This window comes from Solanum tuberosum, unplaced genomic scaffold (genome assembly GCF_000226075.1).
Source record: "Solanum tuberosum cultivar DM 1-3 516 R44 unplaced genomic scaffold, SolTub_3.0 scf00351, whole genome shotgun sequence".
Classification (NCBI taxonomy): Eukaryota; Viridiplantae; Streptophyta; class Magnoliopsida; order Solanales; family Solanaceae; genus Solanum; species Solanum tuberosum.
In genome coordinates this window covers 275,284-295,247 of record NW_006239276.1, presented here as the reverse complement: position 1 = coordinate 295,247, position 19,964 = coordinate 275,284, and the positions used below count along the sequence as shown (strand labels likewise).

Below are 19,964 nucleotides of genomic sequence, written 5' to 3'. Positions count from 1 at the left end.
TAAGTCAGGATCATTTGGTCTTTTCCTAATTATTCTATTTTTATACTATGTCGTTTTACCCTTACCTAGAACTCCTATATAAGTATTTTTAACCCCAAATTTCTCCAATTAAGATCATTCTCTCAAATTCTTAAAAGAAGATCAAGTTTTCTTGTCCCACAATATTTCTCTCTGTAGAAAGCTTGAAGAAGAAGGGTTTAACCTAGGGTTTCAAGTCATGTCTCATAATCCTCTATTGAAGGCAAGCAATTAACATTGGGGTATGATAGTTTTCATCCATGGAGCTCTTCCCTCCATGGAGTTCCCAAATTCTCCAAGTTGCAAAGTTAGAAATCCCCTATTGAGTTAGGGTTTTTCTTCCATGTTATGGGTTCTCTTGATTATTGCTTTAGTTGATTGCTTTATGATCTTCCAAGCATGAATTGATATAATTCTATGGTTTTTTATGATGAATTCCCTTGAACCCATACCCATCCCATGTTTTACAAGTTATGATGATCTAATGTGGGTTGTGGAATTATGAAGGATGAGTTTTATGAAATCATGCATGTTATCATGAAATTTATGTAAATGTTTTAATGATGCTTTGAGAGTGAAGTATCAATGATGTTGTTGAGGTTGTGCTGTTGAAAGGATTTCTCATATACACATGAAAGCATGATTGTGAAAAGTTTTCTCACATAATAAGGGTTTTTAAGGTTGAAAGGTTTTCTCACCTAACATGAACCAATGATAACGAGTTATTCTAATGTAGAGGCAAGAGGCGATTACCCATGCTCTCTATTGAAAGACAAGAGGTGATTCCCTATGTCACATGATGCAAGGACAAGAGGCGATTACCTATGTTCCTTTAAAAAGATAAGATGAATAAGATTAAGAACTATTTTGTGGAAGTTAAGCTTAGTACCGAGTGGTTGAGTGGAAATTACCCGTGTCCCATCAACTATGTGTCAACATAATATTGTCTAGATAGGCATTAGCTAGTGGATCCACATAAGCTAGAAAGTTCATAGTCCTTACCTTGGCAAGTAGGACAACCCTTTTCGGTGTGGGAGATATTAGATTTCATGTTGATAGCTCACATGGTCTTATATGTCAGTTAAGGCTACTTCCCACAAGCAACCTATGATAAACTAAGGTTACTTCAATAAGTACCTCACATGGGTTTTAAGATGATGTCTACTTGCATTGACCATGTTTTATATCTTATGTTTCCTAACTCCCAAACTCATGTTTTAGCTTGGTCATTGCACTCTTATAAAAATGTCCTTTTTTAGCATGTTCTGTATGTTTTTATGCATGACTATCATACTTGGTACATATTTTTACTAATGCATACTCTTGCCTACATTTTCCCAAATGTAGGGTCAGATATTTAGGGTTCCAATTTTGTGGCTAGAGTTCTTTGAGGAGATTCTGAGCTTTGGTGAGTCCTCATGCTTCGAGGATCGGACTTTTACATTTTTCAGTCCTTCTTACTTTCAGATTTTGTACGTGAAGCCAGGGTTACATCCTGGTCACTCTTGATGTATTAGATGGCAAAATGAGACTTAGTAGACTTCCGTTTTACTTTGATATAACTATTAGACTTGAAATGTTTTTCCTTACCTCTTTCGTATTTCTTATATCTTATTATGCATGCTAAGTGGCTTGTGTAGGGCCTCTTGGGGTCCTATCCATGTTACACCTAGGGGGTACCTTGGGTTGTGACAAGAATAACCTCCTGGTTATGTTAAAATTGAAAATGAGCATAAGGTTTATAGATTGGAAAAAAACCCTCTATTGTCTAAAACAAGCTCCTCGGGCTTGGTATAGTCGCATTGAGTGGTATTTTCTAAAAGTTGGTTTTTCAAAATGTCCTTATGAGCATACATTGTTTGTTAAGATTGGGGATCAAGGGAAGATGCTCATTATTTGTTTGTATGTTGATGATCTTTTTTTTACTAGAAATTGTGGTGTCATGTTTGAAGAATTTAAGAAGTCGATGAATGATGAGTTTGAAATGTCGATGCATTACTTTCTTGGCATAGAGGTAGTGCAATCTTATAAAGGGATATTTATTTCTCAGAAAAAATATGTAGGGGAGATTCTAGACAGATTTCAGATGATGGATTGCAATCCAGTTAACACTCCTACTGAACTTGGCTTGAAGCTACATAAAAATCCTATTGGGAAGTCGGTTGGTAGCACACTTTACAAACAAATTATTGGCAGTTTGATGTATCTCACTGCTACAAGGTCTGACATAATGTATTCTGGGAGTTTAATCAGCAGGTACATGGAGAATACCACAGAAATGCATTTGTCTGCAGCCAAGAGAATTCTTCGTTACTTGAAAGGGACGAGAGACTTTGGGCTATTTTATAAGATGAGTGAAAAGTCCAATCTTCTCGGCTATACAGACAGTGACTATGCTGGTAAGTATGACGACCGAAAAAGCACTTCAGGTTATGCTTTTATGTTTGGGTCCAGTGTTATTTCATGGTCAGCAACCAACTGTTACTTTGTCTACTATGGAAGTCGAGTTTGTTGTTGCGACTGCTTGTGCCTGTCAAGCTATTTGGTTGAGGAGACTTCTGGAGGAGTTGAAATTCAAGCAGCCAGAAGCTACCAAGATTTTTTGTGACAACAGTTCAGCAATTCAAATATCCAAGAATCCAGTGCTACATGGAAGAAGCAAGCACATTGATGTGAAGTTTTATTTTTTACAAGATCTTAGCAATAATGGAGGAATTGATCCAATCCACTGCAGGAGCAAAGACCAGGCTACCAATATTTTCACCAAGGCCCTAAAGATGGTGTCATTCATTAAACTTAGAAGGTTGCTAGGCATATGCACAATCAAAGATGTAAACTAATTGTTAGCAAACATCAGTTTAAGGGGGAAATGTAGGAACTTCTTTTAATTTGCCAGTTGACCTAGTCTTTAGGAAGATTGTGAGTTGTTTAATTTAAGTTGAGTCAGTCCACATATTTTCTGTTTTAGCAATAACGTGTTATGTTTCTTTTAGGAGTCATGTGTTCTATTTTTTAGGAGTAGTTTAATAATGTTTTAGGAGTAATTTAATTATGCTCATTGTGGACTGATATGTGTCCTATTTTAGTGTAAGCATTCTATTAAATATTTGCCTATATATAGGCTTGAAGATTCTGAATGAAAGAGGGAGTTTTTCCAGCCATTGTCTTCTTCTGTCACGTACTTCTTATTTTCTTCTTAAGAGTATAACACTTATCCCCAAAAGAACACCTCAACAATGACAAATTTTCATAATAAAGAACAAGGTGAAAGCATCATCAAAAGTTCAAAAGCAAGAAGCTGAAGTAATGTTCAGGAGTTGTAACTTCAGAAGGAGCACACTTGTAGTATAATATAATAATAATGCAAAAAACAAAGGAGAAAGCATTAGCAAACTAAAGTTTGGGGTAATTTAAGATCTTCACAATTCCATCAAATGTACTACAATTATACTCCCAAACTAAGGAAACCTCAATCCATCAAGCCTCCGAAAATAACTTAGTTCGCACTCACACCAGAGAAGCTTCTTTCAAAGTAAGCTTTCCCATAAAACAAATCATTTAGAAGGCAACAAACAACAGTCAAGCTAAACATCTATGTCAACCCACACAAATCACTCTGTACAGTAGTTTTCCAGTAAAGGGAAAGCTGGCATCACAAAATCACGATCCCTTGGCCAATTTTTGTGCACTCATGAGGCTCTTAGTCAACCATATTGCCGTTTCTCTGGATGAAACTGCATCATCGCCAAATGGTTTCAGCACACCAGCAAGCTCATCAATTTTTTCCTGCTTGAGTAGTCGTGCACAAACCTCTAAAAGGGATTCCAGAGCTTCAGCTCTTTCTTGAGTCGGATTTTCCCAGTCGTTCTTGTGCCCGTCACCAGCTAAGGCAGCTAGTGCCTTAAGCAGTGAAACCCTATCATCTAGTGCTTGACGTTTAGCATCTTCAACCATATTTGCATTCTTTTCTATCTCATCTTTAAGTGGGCTTGACCTATTTCTTTCAGAAGCTATGCGGTCAACAGAAACTTCTTTAAACTCGCCAACATTTTCACTTTCAGATGCATGACACCTTAGTTCAGCATCTGTATCAGATTTTCCAGGTCGTGTAGTTGATGAAGTGCTTTCTTCATCATAAGACCGTGTTTTCTCAGTGGAGCTTCCACTAGATGAAATCATTCTGCTAGGCTTTGCGGAGGTACAATCTAGTTCATTCAAGTCTGCTTCTCCACTGCCACTTGGCGTGCTCAACTCCTCAAGGTCTTTTGTTTTGTCATTCTCCCCGTCACCTTCTTCAGATTGTGGAACATGCTCAACAGATACTTTCTCTTGTTCCTCAGAGTGCGTATTTGCCATGAATCTTGAAGAGTTTGGTGTATTTGTACTTCCTTCTTGCAATAGAGGGTCGGATTGATCGCCTCCATTGCAAATAGCTGCCTCACTAGCATCCCAACATTTAGAATCCACACCATCTACAAATATCTTTGCTGAGTAGCTAGTAGGATCAACTCTCTTAGTCTCAAGTTTGGCTTTAAATGTGTCATAGTTATCAGATAAATTTCCTGGCCGAATGTTGTCCCTTTCATCAAAGTGAAAAACAGGACCCTTCTCTTTAAGCCCAAGAAATTTGTCACTTCCATCAAAGTGAAAAACAGGACTCTTCTCTTTTAGCCTTAGAGGTCTGTCTCTTATGAATCTAGGACTGCCAGATTTTCCAGGTGATTGCTTTGTTTTTTCCTTTGGGCTGTTTGGAGACTTCACTGGAAGAAAAGCAGATGAAGGGTTGCGGCAGCGAAGGAGGTATGGCTGCAAATGTTGATGCCTTAACAACTCCGCAGTCTGAAAGTGATGATGAAAAAACAAATCAGAAAGACTGACGATTTCAGATTTAATTATATTTGAATATATGCAGCTTGCACTCACTGTTGGTCTGTGTTCAGGGCTTTTCCTTAGCATGCTTTTAATAATCTGTTTCCTGGAAGCATTGATCCATCTTGTCAGTTTAATGATTAGTGGCTAGATAAACAATTATAAGTGCTAGTAGAAATAAGAACCACTTCTTAACAATGGTTGGAGGCTACTTACAAGTTGGAGGAATATATAATTGGAAGTGGTGATAAAGAGCCCCTGTTTATTTTATTGATAAGTCCTGTCATGTCCTGCCGAATAAAAAAACCTTTCAATGTTCCACACAAATAATATTAAAGGTAAACAATGTATTATGAATTATGATGTTCACAGATAGCTGAAAGGTCAACGTACTGGAGCTCTAAATGGTGCCTGGTGTGCAGCAATCTCAAACATACAGCATCCTACAATCATATCAAACTATTGCTTCATTATTAAGGAAATAATAAAAAGGAAATGCATTACTTCACCAGTTCTCTTACCAAGAGACCATATGTCAGATTTGTAGCCATATGGTATATCAGCAAGGAGCTCAGGACACATATAGTTTGGAGTACCAACAACCTGTTTGGAGGCAACAAGTCACTAATATAAGTTATTGGCGAAGTTAGAACTAGTAGCATGTTCCTCGAACACATAAAGGCAGGGTATTTTATAATTGAACACTACCATACATAGAAATCACAACAAGATGACATACTATAACTAAACAGAACACCTGGTTTTCTCAACATTGGAGGGGGATAGGGTGCCCTCTAGCTAGTCACTACGTAAACATATTGAATCATTTATTGAGACGATCATAGTTCATTGCTAATAAGCAGGAGCTAATTTTTCCACTACAGCTGTATGAATATACAGAGAACTCGTACCAAGGAAGCAAGGCCTTCTCCATCTAAAAGTTTTGCGAATCCAAAATCACCTGTGTAAAAAAAATAAACAGATTTAATTCATAGATAACATAGAAGCAAGGAGGGTGCTACCATGCACTTGGTTGTCATTCTTACCTAGCCGGATGTCATTGTCCTTTGTGACAAAAATGTTAGATAACTGAAATAAATCGAAGTAGTTCATGTTAAAACATGTCATACAAGGAAAGCTCATTAATAGATCAGGGCCTGTTTATACCTTCACGTCCCTGTGTAGAACACGGTTGGAGTGCAGATAATCTACCGCCAGTAATAGCTGAGTCAGCCATTTGCAGAGTTTCTGCAGAGGAAAAAGTTGGTGAACACAAAAAACTTTAAGTGAACCACTCTAGTATGGAGAACCCATTATGATGGAAGCTGTATCTAAACTACCTCTTCTGGGAAGAGAGCTCCTCTAGACTTCCTTATGATTTTTGCCCTGATTACCCAAAAACAAAAAAGTCATTATCTTCATATTACACCATAAAACATTCCCATGATCTTATTGCTTTCAACCTTGTAATTTAGGAACAGGTGTCTAAAGATTCTTCATTTAAAAGCATCATAGGGTAGTTCAATCTACAAATATGTTTTGACCATCTTTTGGGAGAAACATAAAGTTAAAATGTCAATAAGTATAAAAATGCTAGCAAGGCTAGGATAACCACTTACATATCTCCACCTTCACAATAGTTGGTAACGATGCATATCCAGTTCCCCTGAAAGAAAAACAAAGTCAATCCTGTTTTGAGGCAACTCGATATAGATTTTTTTCAAGTCAAGGATAATTATTTCAGTTCCAAATCCTGTTCTAGAAACTGAATAACATAATACCTTCTCGACCCAAGCATCCTTGTACTCCACGATATATGGATGGCTTAACTTAGCTATCAGATCCATCTGCCATAGAATAATACATACACAGATGTCAATTAGCTAAACATTATGCAGACCTATCTACTCAACATAATATCATTCCATTTTACGTGGCCTAACTTGATGAGAATACTAAAAATAAGACAAGCTGAACGTGTGTGGTTTCAAAGGTAAGACTAAATTTTTTCGATAGGTAAAGGTAAAACTATATTTTTTAAGCTAATATACTACCAGGATAAGTCCTTCATGGCTTATTTTATTATTAATAATAATAAATCTCAAATAGAAAGTACAAGGTAAGACTAAAGTTAACTTATCAATTGCAAAACTTTTCTTGACTGCAATGACTACTTGCAGTCAAAAGGTGTCACCGCAGCACTATCTATTTGCTACCATAAACTCAAGAGAATCTAAGGCTGCAGCAGAAGGTTTACTTATTAAAGGTCATCCCATCTTTGACAGGAAAATGGCCACATAATTAGAGCAAAGGGAATACTTATTGGACATTGGGGCTTATAAAGTTCTTCACAAGAACATTTTAGGAGCAGTCACCTAAATAATAAAAGAAAGTGATTTTAGCATTTATTACAAGTTCCACAGACCACAAGTAGCAAAATGCACAGATACTAATCCATCTAAGTCAACTAAGTTCAGAAGTTTGCAAACTTTTGCTATAAGATTTTGGTTTGGATGGTCACACTCATCATAATAGTTTTCTACATTTCTTCTCTACCAAAAATTATGGATAAATTCCGCTGCTACTTTTCTTGCACCCCAAATTATCAGCTCATGCAACCTTTGGAATTCCATTAGTTACCTTCAGTTATTTCATTTTTCCTTATGTATCTCTTATTACCAAAGGATCTACTAATCAAGTAACAAAAAGACAAAAAAGTAATCTAAAAGTTCTATTTCTACTTCAGCTTCATCCGTAGTTACTTTAGGACATTGATCCATACTTCATCCTGTTGAGAAGATGCCAAGAAATATTAATCCATATTTACAGTACCAGTTAGTGGTTTCCAACACAGAGGTCACAGGAAACTAGTAGGGAATATCATTGAAGATCTTCACCGATATACTTAACCATTTGTCTAATCATCATTATTCAACTACTAAGGAAGACTGCCCATACAAAGAAGGGTTTGAATTGAAGGACTGTTCCTTCATATGTACAAGAGTAAAATAGTGAAAAACGACACGCCAAAAGAAATAGCAGTTCTGTGATATGAGGATGATGATCAATGACTTGGCATTTGTTCAAAATGCTCTTATTTTTATAGGACTAGATTAACTAAGTTCTAATTTTGAAGAAAAAATTGCCTTCTATTATGAACCGAATTTTGTCTCAAGGACATTCATGACTGAAGACCAATATAAAGGAAAGATTAAGGAAATGCTTAACTTAAATTTGTGGAATATTTATTTCATAATAGAAAGAAAATGCAGCAGTTGGAAACAAAATTAAGGATTGTAAGGAAAGGACATTGATGGCTGACGATGAAAGACAACAACATACCCGGTGTAATCCCACAAGTGGGGTCTTGGGATGTGGTGTGTACACAGCCTTACCCCTACCATGTAAAGGTAGAGAGGTTGTTTCAGACAAGGAAAGACATGGGCACAAAATCTACGACAATGGATTTATTGGCCTCAATCAGGCAGTAAAAATATTGGCTACGAGACGCAAACTATTGATTATAGATATCAACTTCTGTTAGGTACTTGTGATGCAACACTTTTGTCTAGTATAGCTTCCCAATGTCAAATGTAAGAGGATCACTAACTTTAGGTTTCTCAGTTTAAGCATTGAATCATGTACCCGTGAATTTGGTAAGAAGCTGAAGTCTCTGATCAAACCAACATCAAAATTAGGTAATATAGGCTTAGAATTGATTATAAAAGAATACAATATAATGAAGCATTTGAAGTGACCTCTTGAAGTGCAGTACGCTTGAACTTGTCTGTCTGCTTTGCTAAAGGTATCTTCTTCAGAACATACCTAAAAGGAGGAATTTGTATTCCTTGTTAGTCAAAATAATTTGAATGTTGTAGGCAATGGGTTCAGTATTAGGCAGGGTCTTTAACTCAATCAGAAAAGGGTCATTTACAGTTGTATCATTATGTCACTGCAAATGCAAGAAAATATTAATTTGTGGGTTGGGTTTGTATGTAAGAGTAACTTGTGGCCAGCAGACAAATCATTTCATTTTCAAGATGTTCATCAGCACATAACAATTTTTATATGAAGACTTTTCTTTTGGCAATTAAGTGACATTTTATTAATTCAGAGGCAGAAAAGCAAAGCTCCTCCTACCCAGACCCTTCAGGAGGCCAGTGGTTTAGGCTTGGGACTTCCATGTTGGAGGTCTCAAGTTTGAAACCCCTTGCCAACAAAAGCAAGGGGTCCGGGCTTGCCTAATGCGGATTTCCTTGTCATCCAAAAAAAGAAGAAAAAAGGGGGCTCCTCCTACCCAGCCAAAATTGAAGCTGGTAACTCCAAAAAGAAATCTACTTACATCCTGAAATGATATGCTAAGCAAATAGTATCCCTGAAATTGTTATGAGGAAAGAGAAATAAAATAGTTGCTTACTTGTTGTTGTCAGTGGTATGAAGAACAAGAAATGCTGTTCCAAAAGCTCCTCTTCCAATTTGCTCTATCACTTGATAATCATCTATCTTTGACTTGCTGCTACCATTTTGTATCTCCATTCTACCCTCAAAACAAAGATACAAACTTCAAAACACAAATCTCTACTCTCAAATTAAGGAAAAAAAAGTTGGGATTATTCAAGTAAACAAAGCTGTTGGAATAAATTTGCATAAAACTATAATGATGTTAAGCTGCAACAACTATGTGTCTTGTGTGTGTGAGAGAGAAAAAGAAAGACAAAGAAGAGGGCCCATAGGGAAGAAAAGGGTTGGTTGGGCTTGGAATTTTAGCAACACAACAAAATTCAACTATTCCCAAATTTATTTTTTAATTAGAAAAGTCAAATTTTACCCCTTCCAAAGAATTAATTATAAATTCCTTAGTCTCAACATTAATACTCCACTTATTAAAAGACTAAGAAAAAGTATTTAGCCTCGTCACACATGAGTGGTGTAGAAATAAATTTAGTCATATCGCACCATGTTGGTTTCATATTATTACGAGCACTAACTAAAATAAATAATTTCTGAGAGGGACATAGTCCTAAAGTAACAAGGGAATATATAGAAAATGGTACATGTGTGTGTATGATAGAAAAGGAGGAAGGTTTTGGTAGGAAAACAAGTGAGGGACCAATTAAAGACCTTTGCTTGCAATTCCAGAATCAATAAAAGGGTGTTCGAATTGACCATTTCACACACAAGGAGAAATATTGAACCTCTTCTTATTGGGTCATACCCATGATGTGTCACTATCCTACACTCAATACCAGCACCCCAAACGTATTTTTTTAAGGATTGGGACTTTTTTTTATCTTGGCTCACGGACATCTCTTTGTATTTTTTTTAAAATTAAAATATTTCTCTTTTTTTTTTCTCTCTTCTTCCTCCAAAATCATTATTGTACTCCCATATTCCTTCGTTTCTTTATTTTCTATCTATGTAATTGTTGGTGGAGGTTGAACTGAAATTTTGTCACGATCCGAAAACTCGGGTCATGATGGCACTTATCAAGACTTATCGCTAGGTAAGGCAACTCATAAGTGGAACGACAAGAAAACAAACATATTGGACAGAATCAATGACCAAGGAGAAGATAACAACAATACAAAGCGATACACAATGGAAAAAAAGAAATGACATAAATATACAACAATACAAGATCCAATCTCACAAACCGGTGGATAAGGGTACAAAGCTACTATACTAAAAAGAGTACAAGCTACAAAAACCAAAATAAGTACAGACTTGTTTCGAATGCAAAAGACTAGCCAAAAACTATAACCGAAGGAGAGGAGTCAAACTAGGACATCATCTCTTCACCCTTTATCTCCGGGAGTCCCTTCTGAAGCTCGAAATCTACACTGTCAATTGGCGCTCAGTTATTCATTACGAAAAACATATGTAGAATGTAGTATGACTACCAAAACAATAGGTACACAGTAGGCATCATAGGACGACTGAGCTTGGAAAGCAAATACATAATGAAAAGTGAAGAAATAAACAATAAGTGAAGAAATAAACGATAGTTAAGGGTCATAAAAACGTAACCATAGCAGAAAGTCTAATTATACACCTCGATAATCTAGCACGAACAGAACGATAAAGTAAATAAGATAACGACGACCTAACTGGACCCCCATAAGCCCCATAAGGTATACTCGTGCACAATTAAAATGAAAATAACCCAAATGGACCATCATTAGCCCGATGAGTACAGAACAGAGCTGATGGTATCCCTAGATATGACTAAGTATACTTTGGAACTCATACGATCAACCCCAAACTTCGAATCACGATGAAGACACCTCGAAGAACCCAAAAGAATCAAGATACCAGGACTCAAACACGACTAATAAAAGCATGCCTGGACTCAAACCGCGACTAGTAGAAATGCGTTTGGACCTCAAACCATGGGTAGAACACTTCGAAGAACCCCATACTCACATGCTCATCATCAAGTGGAAATATATCATACAACAAAACCTCAATTGCGTCAGAAGTGAGCTACTCGTGCTCGAAATCCATAACCCAATCCAATCTTACCATTAAAGCCTAAAATCACAACCTAAACATACTGAGGTCGTAACATAAGAAAGCTATTAATGAAATTCTAATAAAAGCGGAGTTGTCACCTAACTAAGGATTCATACTACATGACCCAAGTCAGCTACATCAATCTATAGGGAGCTAGAACCGTTTGAAGAAACAATGAAAGATTTCCAAGGCATAACGACTCCAAAATAAAAAGTCTAAGGCAATCACTAGCATATGTCTAGGCTAAGGCCAATAATCAGCCACACATACCAATACAAAAGGGAATCAAGTTACAATAGGGGGAAGGCTAGATATATCGGTAGGGAAGACATCTGCGAGCTCTCACACAATAGGAACCGAAACAACTATAGAACCCTCTAACTAATATCTCAAATATAAGCCAAATAGGCCAAGTACTCATTGGATACTAACCTTTGAGCCCAAATATAAGAAATAACCTCAATTGGTGTGTGACTACAAGAACCCTACCACACCACTAGAGGGATTTCGGGCATGGCTAAGGTAACAGTCTTAGCAAAGCAATTCAAGATCGCATGGTAGGGGGATAACCAGTCCATGCCTAGAACAATATCAAATCAAGCATATCCAACACAATAAGGTCAGTTTGAGTGTCACACCTCTGTATAGTCACCAAATATGAACTAAACATATGATCGACTACTAAAACTTAGCCACAGGGGTCGAAACACATAACGACACTACTAGAGTCTCAAAATACAAAGTCAACCAGGAAGCATAATAAACAAACATAAAACAAATGTACAACTCAAATCAAATCGAGTCGAGGAAGGCTGATAACCTAAAAGAATTGTACATGTGATGACAATGTTTGATGCCTCAGTTCTTGCCTTCTCAAAAGTTGCATGAAGGTGGATTTTTTGGCTTCTGAACTGAGCATATTGTAAAATTATGGCTTTTGATAAGTCGTGTCTTCGACACCTTGCCACCTTTTTAAAATTTCAACCAAACTTCATGAAGAGGTTCTCTCGGATTTTGTCGAAAGTCTGTGATTTCTTCTCGCAACTCTACTATAAGGGAAATTAGAAAGTATCTTTCAAGGAAAATCTTCTTTAGATCTTCCCAAATAGTAATCGACCCTTGGGGTAATTCTCCAACCAATGTGATAGCGTATCCGGTCAATGAGAAAGGAAACAACTTTAGTCTTACAAATTCTTGATTTATGTTCCACATCTTGAAAGGGAGACAAACTTCCACAAAAATTTTCAAGTATTGATTTACATCTTCCACCGTTTTGCCTCCGAATAGTCATTTCATTTGTAGTAGATAAAGCATTGGACTAGTCACTTGAAATATAGCACTCCCTACCTCCGGTTGTAGGTGAATTGCTCCAGCCACACCCAATTTCATGGGTGCTTCCTCAATGGAAAATTCATTTCCAAAGGCCACACCATTTATACTTTCTTCTGGTCCTCCTTGCTCTGTTCTGGCAAGCAATAACACAAAACACAAAGTAACAAGAACACAAAATGCACACAAGTTTGAACCTAGAAATCAACAAAAGATGATCATTAACCAATTCGCAACAACGAAGCCAATTTTTATAAACTGTCAATTATGTCTCTTTTAAGGCTATGCGATCGTATGCAAAACAATTATCCTACTTATGAGGTCGGAGTCAAACCATAAGGGCTGACGGATGGCTCTTCTTCTATTATTTTCACAATTTGAAACAAACTAGCAAATTGAATTCTTAACAATCATATATATATATATATAGAGAGAGAGAGAGAGAAAAAGAGAGAGAGAGAGAGAGCACTTTTACTGTTTAATAATATTCTCAACATGCCCCTCACGTGCGGGCCTGATTCTTTTTCATGGGCCTAGCACGTGGATATTTTTTTTTAATTTTGGGTGGCGATGAGATTCGATGTCAGGACCTTTGCCTGCTCTGATACTATGTTAAATTAGGTCTTGGGACTAACTCACACCCCAAAGTCTAGCTCAAAGGGAGGAGGATTGCCCAAGCCTTATAAGGAGTCCAACCATCTCATTAATCACAAATATAGGACTTTTGTCATTCTTTAACACCCCACCTCACCCCCAGTGCTTAACATCTGATGCGCGGGCAATTTTGATTTTGGGGCCCCCCAACATTGGGTGAGATGGGCCCTGCTCTGATACCATGTTGAAGTGTGCGACCATCTCATCTAACAACTTACGCTTTTAGATGAGATGGTAACACAATTCAATATGGTATTAGAGCAGGAAGAGGTCCAGAGATCGCATCTCACTACCATCCAAAATTTAAAAAAGAATTTTTAGGCCCACATGTGAGGGGGCGTATTGAGACTATAATCAAACAATAAAAGTGTGTTCTCTCTAACAACTTAAGCTTTTAGATGAGATGGTCACACACTTCCTCAATTAGTATCACTTCTACTTGGAGCAATATGAGCATGTTCTCGTTCAGTCAAATCTTAAATAGGAAACAAAAAATCAGAAATATGGTTAAAGACCATTTAATGCGACAACATATCTCACAAATTTCTGGTAGAAAATAAAAGAATTTTTTAACACCTCGGAAATCTAATGACCTAAGCTAGAGCCTAATTTGTAGTCTAGTGTCCTAAATAGGATTAACATGAAGATTTGAGTCCTAACATAACATCCCTAAGTTAGTACTAAGGTCCTAGTGCCTAAACGTCAAGGCATGTCCCGCCAAGGGTCCTTGAGGAGGGCCAAGGGGTTGCCCCCAAAAGCTGTCAAAACAACTTGACTCACGAAATGGGCACCCACGCCCCGTGGGTGGACCCACTCCCCGTAGGTGAGGGTTGTGGGTCGAGACTTATTCTCTCCATTTCTCCCCTGGTCCTCCCCCTTATCTAATGTAAACCACGGTTTACCAGTACGTGGTGTCACCCCACCTACGTACGGATCGTAGGTGGGGGTTTCGTGGGTCACAGCTGCAAAAGCTGTTAAGTTTTCGGCCAAGGGTCAAATAGTTTAATCAATTCCTAATTAATTAAGGGTGGGGATGGTTATTATTAGTTATTTTAGACCTATATTAATACTTCTAAGTCATTAAACTCCACTTAACACCTCACAACTCACAAGACTCAAACATAACCAAACTTCCCTCCCAAAATATTCTCTCTCTAGGACTCTATTGAAGAGCAAGGTCAAGGTCAAGATAGGGGTTCAAGAACTAGCCTTTCTCCTCCAATTTTGTGTGGAAATCAAGCCAAGGTATGGATGATTTTCATTCTTGGGTAGCTATCCCCCAAGAAGCCCCTTCAAACTATGTTTTAAGACTTCCAAAAATCTAGGGTTTCACTCTAGTCATGGGTCTTCTTCCAAAATGATTTCTATTGTTTAATTATAGTTTATTATGATTTATTATGATGATTTATGGTTAGATTAATTGAGTATTGTTGGATTATGTGGAAAATATCCCTTGGACCCATGATTTCCCCTTCTTCCTAAATTGTGAACTAAGGTGTGACTTGATTGATCATGGAAGCTTAACAATTGATTATGTTTATGTTTATTAAGTTGTTGAATCATGAAATTCCCCTATCTAGTGTTGTAATTCTAGAAGTTAGGGTTGATATTGATTCCTAGCCTTGAAGGGCAATAACTAGGGTTTGTATATGTTGATAAAGATTGTATATGAACTCATGATTCACTTAGATAGTGATGATCCTATGACTATTGTGTAATTGTGGTATTGATGCAAGATCCTTCTTCCCTATACCCTTTACACTTGATTATGCATGAAGTATGTATGTATGTTATGATAAGCTTGTTGTGTTGATTGAAAGGCTATTTTCCTGAAACACTATGAATGTTATGTGAAAGGTTTACTCACATGTTGACGATTCTAAGGTTGAAAGGACATTCTAACCTAATGAATCTATTAGCTATTTTGATGTATGTTGGTTGAGTGCCTAGTGCATTCTCTTATGACCATGAATTTAAGTAAAGACTTAATATGACTTTTAAAGGGAATTATGCTTAGCACCGAGTGGATATGAGTATGAGATGGGTTCCTTCACGCTAGTCTTTTAAAGGGAATTATGCTTAGCACCGAGCGGATATGAATATGAGATAGGTTCCTTCATGCTAGTAGTTTAGTTCCCAATATGGTTATCTCATGAGATGGAAACCTCCACGTTAGTAGTTAGGGTTTCTAGTAGCAATTTCCTTATCCCATAACTATGTGCCCACATAGGTCTTTAGCTAGTGGATCCACCTAAAAGCTATTGTGAAAGTTCTACCTCAGGCAAGTACGACACCTCTTTTCGGTGTGGGGGTAGAACACCAGATTCCATGTCGCTCACATGGTCTATGTCGGTTAAGGCTAAAATTCCCTATATGATATGAATATGAACTATGATAAGAACATGAACTTTAATTATGACTTCTTAAAAGGTACTACTTAGTGTGAATGGGGTATGGGACTTCACTTATGCATTGCACAAGTTAGAATTTTAAGAGGGGTTATGGTGAGGTTCTCTTATGTTATGAAGACTCATGGATTATGTATGTAAGGTGTGTATGAATTTTAAGGTTGAATTTACTTGTTAAAAGTTATGAACATGAATGACTCATTACTTATGTATGTTGGTTATGGATGAGGTAAAAGTAAGATATGTATGTTGTTGGTAGCCTAAATGTGATACTTAGCATTTGGTAGGGTTATGGGATCTTACCTTTGCATTGCACTAGTGTGGCTTTGGGTTACTTGTGTGTTGGATGGACTTATGTTTCTTCATAAATGTGCAAAATGGCTTTTAAACTTGATAAAGGCATGATTTTAACTAAATGTCCCTTTTATGCATGTTTTAAGGATTTTTGTGTATGTCTTCCATACTTAGTACATTATTTGTGCTAACCCATATTTTCTATATTCTATGAGTATAGGTTCCGATCGTTGAGACGTACTTCTTCCTTCAAGTGAAGCTTGGGTTGACTATTCCCTAGGCTTGGTGAGTCCTCAAGTTCGAGGAAAAGATGTTATCATTTTCTAGATTTTATTGTACTCTCTACTTTTGAGACTTTATTGATGTAAAGGGCTTTTGACCCTATTTTTACTCCTTATTGTACTAGATGGTGATTGAGACAAGTCTAGATTCTTATTTTTGTTAAGACAAAGAAGTTGACTTCGAGTGTAAAAGTTTTAAATTTTCAGCAATTCGTCTATGTCTTTATGTTATGATTATGCTAAGGGATTGTATGAGACCCATTCGGGGTCAAGTACGCCATGTTGTTCCTAGGGGGTAACCCCGGGTCGTGACAAACTTGGTAATCAGAGCACAAGGTTATAGAATGATTCTAAGATGATGTCTCATGAACCATGTCTAGTAGAGTCTTGTTCATGAGTGTGAAGCACACCACACTTATGAATGAGAGGCTATAAGATGTTTAGGAACTTTCACTTCTTTCATTAATCTTTAGTCGTGCCTTAGAGTTTTAACTCTATGAAGTCCTTTTCGTAACCCTTTTCTTGTGCATATACGAATATGACTAAGGGCGGCCGCAAGAAGGATGGAAGAGGAGATTGTGGATGAGGGAGTTCCTCTCCAAGGTCCCCAAGGTCCTCAAGGGCCTCAAGTTCCTCAAGCTCCTAATGTTGAAGGGGCAAAGACAAATGTGGAGATAAGGTCGGCTCTCCAAACATTGACTCATGTTTTAGCGAATCAAGTCACTAAGGATGCTAGAGTTCAAGTGAACCCCAATGCAAGTACAACTACTTCAAGGATTAGGGATTTCACAAGAATGAATCCCCTACATTCTATGGCTCCAAAGTGGATGAGGACCCACAAGGTTTTATTGATGAAGTGTTTAAGGTGCTTGATGCTATGGGTGTGTCTCCACAAGAGAAGGCGGAACTAGTCGCCTACCAATTGAAGGATGTGGCTCAAGTATGGTACGAGCAATGGAAGGATGAGAGACCCGTGAGAGCGGGCCTGGTTGATTGGGGATTGTTCAAGTCGGTCTTTCTTGATAGGTTTTCCCCCTAGAGTTGAAGGAGAGAAAGATGCAAGAATTCATCAACCTTCGCCAATGAGGTATGCGTGTGAATGAGTATAGCCTTAAGTTCACCCAATTGTCTAAGTATGCTCCAACCTTAGTGGCGGACTCAAGGACCAAGATGAACAAATTTGTTATGGGGATATCCAACTTGGTAGTCAATGAATGTCGTTCGGCAATGCTAATTCCAAGTATGAATATTCACGTCTTATGGTTCATGCCAAACAAATTGAGGAACAAATCTCAAGCAAGTGAATAGAGAAGTGAAGAGGGCAAGGACCGATGATGGGAATTCTTCCAAGGGTAAATTTGAGGTTCAAGGTAAACCAAGGTTCAAGAAGAGGTTTTCCAACCAAGGCTCCTCTAGCACTCCAAGGGTCAACAAAGATAGGGTGTCTAACCCTAATCCACAAGGAGGTAATAGTGGTAGCTCTTATGTTGAAAGACCTAGTTGTGCAAAGTGCGACAAAAAGCATGATGGCAAGTGCTTAGTTGGCACGGATGGTTGCTTTAGTTGTGGGAAGAGCGGCCATAGTAAGAGAGATTGTCCCATGCTAAGGGCTCAAGGAAGCGAGGGCAAGTAAGTCCCTCCTAGTGGTTCAAATTCTGATGCTCCCAAGAAGTATCGCTTCTATGCTCTTCAATCCCGAGGTGACCAAGAAAGCTCCCCAGATGTGGTAATAGGTATGTTGCAAGTCTTTTCCATTGATGTTTATGCATTATTAGACCCCGGCGCCACCTTGTCATTTGTTACACCTTTTGTGGCTATGAAATTTGAAATGCTCCCCGAAGAATTATTAGAATCTTTTTCGGTGTCTACCCCGGTTGGTGACTCGATATTGGCAAAAAGAGTCTATAGGAGTTGTCCTATTTCTTTGTCTCATAAAGTCACTTTGGTTGATTTGGTAGAATTAGACCTGCTTGATTTTGATGTAATTTTGGGCATGGATGTTATGCTTCAATAGATTGTAGCACCCGGGTGGTCAAATTTCAATTTCCAAAGGAGCCAATTTTAGAGTGGAAAGGTGATGAGTCCACAATTTGGACTCATTTAGGGCTTTATTTTAATGGATTTTAGTGTCCTCAAATGCATATTTTTGTCTCAACAACTGATGTAAATCCTTGAGTTTCAGGTATTTGGAGTTAGAGACAAAGCATAGACACTATGGAGAAAAAAGGAACAAGGCGGCTGAAAAAATGAAGAAATGAAGGCTTGAGGATCGCCAAATGCATTAGGCGAGTCACCGAATGGCTGTAACCTCGCCCAAAGTTCTAGTATGCTGATCCCTGAAGGAAAAGATCAAGTTGGCGATGAAAGGGAGCAGTCGGCGCGTCGCGAATAGTCTCGCAAAGCAACACCATATCGTCCAATGATTCAAAATGAGAAGATGCTGAAGGCAAAAGCTGAAAGGCGATGAACCAGACCAAAGGGCGGATCGCTGAGTGCATCAACGACCCCGACTAACTGAGCCGACTGGTCATTCGCAACACAAATTTTTGAAAACTATAAATACCCATTTAATTATGTAGCTTAAGAAGGTGGTAGCGAATTATTACTGATTTTTTAGAATATTTTCAGTTTGAGTTCTTAGAGCTTTTGGGAGACATTATTCTTGAGATTTGAAGGTTTTCATCTCCAAGAGCTTGGAAGTGGGCATCAAAGAATCTTCATCTTAGACACATTTAAAGACATTATTTATCGTACCCATTTGATGGAAACACTTTTTGGTATCGATTTCTGTCTCTTTTTCATATCTAGCTAAAACCCCAATTCTTGGGGTGTGATTATGTGAATATGGGTTAAATTTATTGTTGGGTATTGCTCATTGTTAGTCTATTTGCTGTTTAAATGTGATTTCGTTTAGTAGTTATGTTTGAACATAATGGGATTGTAGTTGCAAATACGATTTCATCTTAGTGTTTTTGGCCTGCTCGAGAGAGAGGTTTTAAAACCAAAACTACTAAATCAATAGCCTGTGGTTATTGGGTCGTCATGGGTTCCGCTCGAGAGAGTGAATCCTAAACCTTCTCCCACATATTCAGCTCGAGAGAGTGAATGGGCTATGGCGAAGACTGTGCTTAATTGCTGTAAGTCGGTGTTTGAGGGAAACCGAGTTGATTCGGGGTAAGTTGTTCGAGAGAAAATTTACCCCCACTAAATTCTAGCTTAGTTACAAATTTTCAACAATTTACTATCAATAGCATTTACTCGGTTGTTTATTTTATCCCATAGTCCTATCACATCCCAAGAATCCCATCTCCCCATCTCGCACTTTTATATTTTTTTTGCTATTTTTGGTTCATTAGCTGAATACAAACCCCCCATTGATTATTGACATTCGTGTCACTTTTTGATTTAGTATGCTTTTACTCGTTAATATTTATAGCTATGATTGGCAAGAACATAATTTTACTTTTCTATTTAATTCTCGATTACTAACCATTCCCTTGGGACTCGAACCCAACCCATTCTATTGGGTTATATTACTACACGCGATCGTTGACACTTGAATTGGAAGTTGTGTCTTTGATTACGTCAAACTATCAAA

At 37.7% G+C, this 19,964-nt stretch overlaps 1 protein-coding gene across 1 annotated transcript; it reads right to left on the bottom strand.

The window, feature by feature from the left end:
- Positions 1-3,403: 3,403 nt before the first annotated feature.
- Positions 3,404-9,623, bottom strand: LOC102604353 (serine/threonine-protein kinase Nek6-like). Its single transcript, XM_006361321.2, has 13 exons — positions 9,305-9,623; positions 8,646-8,712; positions 6,669-6,734; positions 6,507-6,553; positions 6,228-6,273; positions 6,055-6,135; positions 5,934-5,976; positions 5,799-5,848; positions 5,409-5,490; positions 5,281-5,330; positions 5,104-5,177; positions 4,942-4,993; positions 3,404-4,857 (listed from the first exon to the last, which is right to left on the bottom strand). The coding sequence occupies exons 1-13, from the start codon at positions 9,421-9,423 to the stop codon at positions 3,679-3,681; spliced, it is 1,956 nt and encodes a 651-aa protein (XP_006361383.1). The 5' UTR covers positions 9,424-9,623; the 3' UTR covers positions 3,404-3,678.
- Positions 9,624-19,964: the final 10,341 nt, after the last annotated feature.